Here is a 1,711-nt window from a genome sequence, read left to right on the forward strand (position 1 = left end):
GTTACGAAAATTTTGACCTATCTATCAAAATCTGATAAATTTGGGATTAAAAGCGCTCCCAGATAGAAATATGGCGTGTTATTGTAAAATCCTTACTGTATGGATTCTACCTAGCCAGCTAGGGAAAATTCTGAAACAGTCATCGTCAATCATAGTGGAAAGATTTGATAAAATAATACAAAAATTAGTAATTGAAACAATTAATACTATATGTATATCAAATTTGGCCTGTGACCTATATTTAACAATAGAGATCATCATTGTACAAACTCCAAAACAGCATAATAACCGATCAACACCGGGAGGGACACAATCATTCCAAAGATAACACTGAAATTTGGAAAAAAAAAAAAAAAAGTTTCTGTTAATTTAATTTTTCATAGAAATAACTGATCAAAATTGCAATTCGTTATTTGACTTACGCTGTGCTAAGTACATCTGCATGTAACCCGTACTCCTTCGCGTAAATAAAGGAGGTAATGGATTGTGGCAATGCCGCCTGCAAAGTAAAATAATTAATAAATCAAAGAATAAGGAATACTCTCGTCACCTAGTATATGATAGTGAATACCTTTTTGCATTGCCGAGAAAAAAATATTTTAGAATAATGACTTTTTGAAAATTAAAAAATAATAATAAATTTGGATTTACATGTGTGATATTATTTTATTCGGGAATGAGTGTTTGAAAAGAGGGGGAGAAAAATGTATCTTGGATGAAATGGAGCCAAACAGGGCGAAATTCTATGCCATTTCAGTCATGTGATGAATTTTGGTGGAAGCTACCTGTATTATAGCAACACGCAAGACATCGCCATGCAAACCTACTGCGAGCGAACCGAAGGCCATGGCGAGTGGTCCAGCAATAAATCTCAAAGCCATTCCAAATACAGTTAAACTTGCACCACAGGCAATTATTTTCTCTTGCATTGCCATGAACAACCCTGATCAATAGAAACACATAGATAACATAATATATACACGCTTGAATTTTTGCTCTGTTGGTGTAATTTGTTTAGACATGCAGGGATATGATCAGTCTCTCACCCATGCTAAACATGGCAGTGCCTGTACCAGCTCTCGACATGATTAAAATTGATCCTTCTATGATGCTAGGCATTTGCAAATGAAACCTAATTAATAATATAATTTGGTATATTTAAGAAAGTGAAACTAAATAAGTTAGTAATCCCACAAAAAGTAGATTAAACAGATCAAAAAATATATATATAAGTTCGTGTAAGAATTTACTAATCGAATGCTATATGTATACCTGTTAGCTAAGAATGCCCAAATGATGCCTATTATACATGCATATGAGTTTGGATTCATTGCAAGTTTGAGGCCAACAGTTTTCAGCAAAGAGCAGAAAGATGGTCTGGTGGCGTTGCTCAACTCATCCTCCGTCTTTGCAGTAGCATTTTCTTCCAAATCTTTACACGTCTTGTCTCCAAAAGCTAAAGTATCTGTATTATTATTATTGGAATAAAAGTCATTTTCAGTTCGTCTGATTTCTAAGACGAACAATAGGATTGTTAGCCATACAATGGCCTGAATTACTGAAAACTGAACAACAAGTTCAACAGCCGTAGGTCCATACATAGCTTTCAAAAGGGGTACCCCAACAACAAGAGAATTAGTAAGTGTAGACAAAGAGAAGCTTGTTATAGACCAGCAATAACTTCCTTTGCTACTACACTTAGCCCATAACG

At 34.6% G+C, this 1,711-nt stretch overlaps 1 protein-coding gene across 1 annotated transcript; it reads right to left on the reverse strand.

Annotated features, from left to right (window-relative positions):
• Window positions 1–232: 232 nt before the first annotated feature.
• Window positions 233–1,706, reverse strand: LOC111381511 (auxin efflux carrier component 5-like; the record flags this gene model as incomplete). The annotated part of the gene is made up of 5 exons (XM_023005297.1): window positions 233–330; window positions 423–499; window positions 786–943; window positions 1,047–1,132; window positions 1,273–1,706. Coding segments are annotated over 5 exons (828 nt in total), but the record flags the coding sequence as incomplete, so codon positions are not given.
• Between the last annotated feature and the right edge of the window lie 5 nt (window positions 1,707–1,711).

This window comes from Olea europaea, unplaced genomic scaffold (assembly GCF_002742605.1).
Source record: "Olea europaea var. sylvestris unplaced genomic scaffold, O_europaea_v1 scaffold23182, whole genome shotgun sequence".
In the NCBI taxonomy this organism is placed as follows: Eukaryota; Viridiplantae; Streptophyta; class Magnoliopsida; order Lamiales; family Oleaceae; genus Olea; species Olea europaea.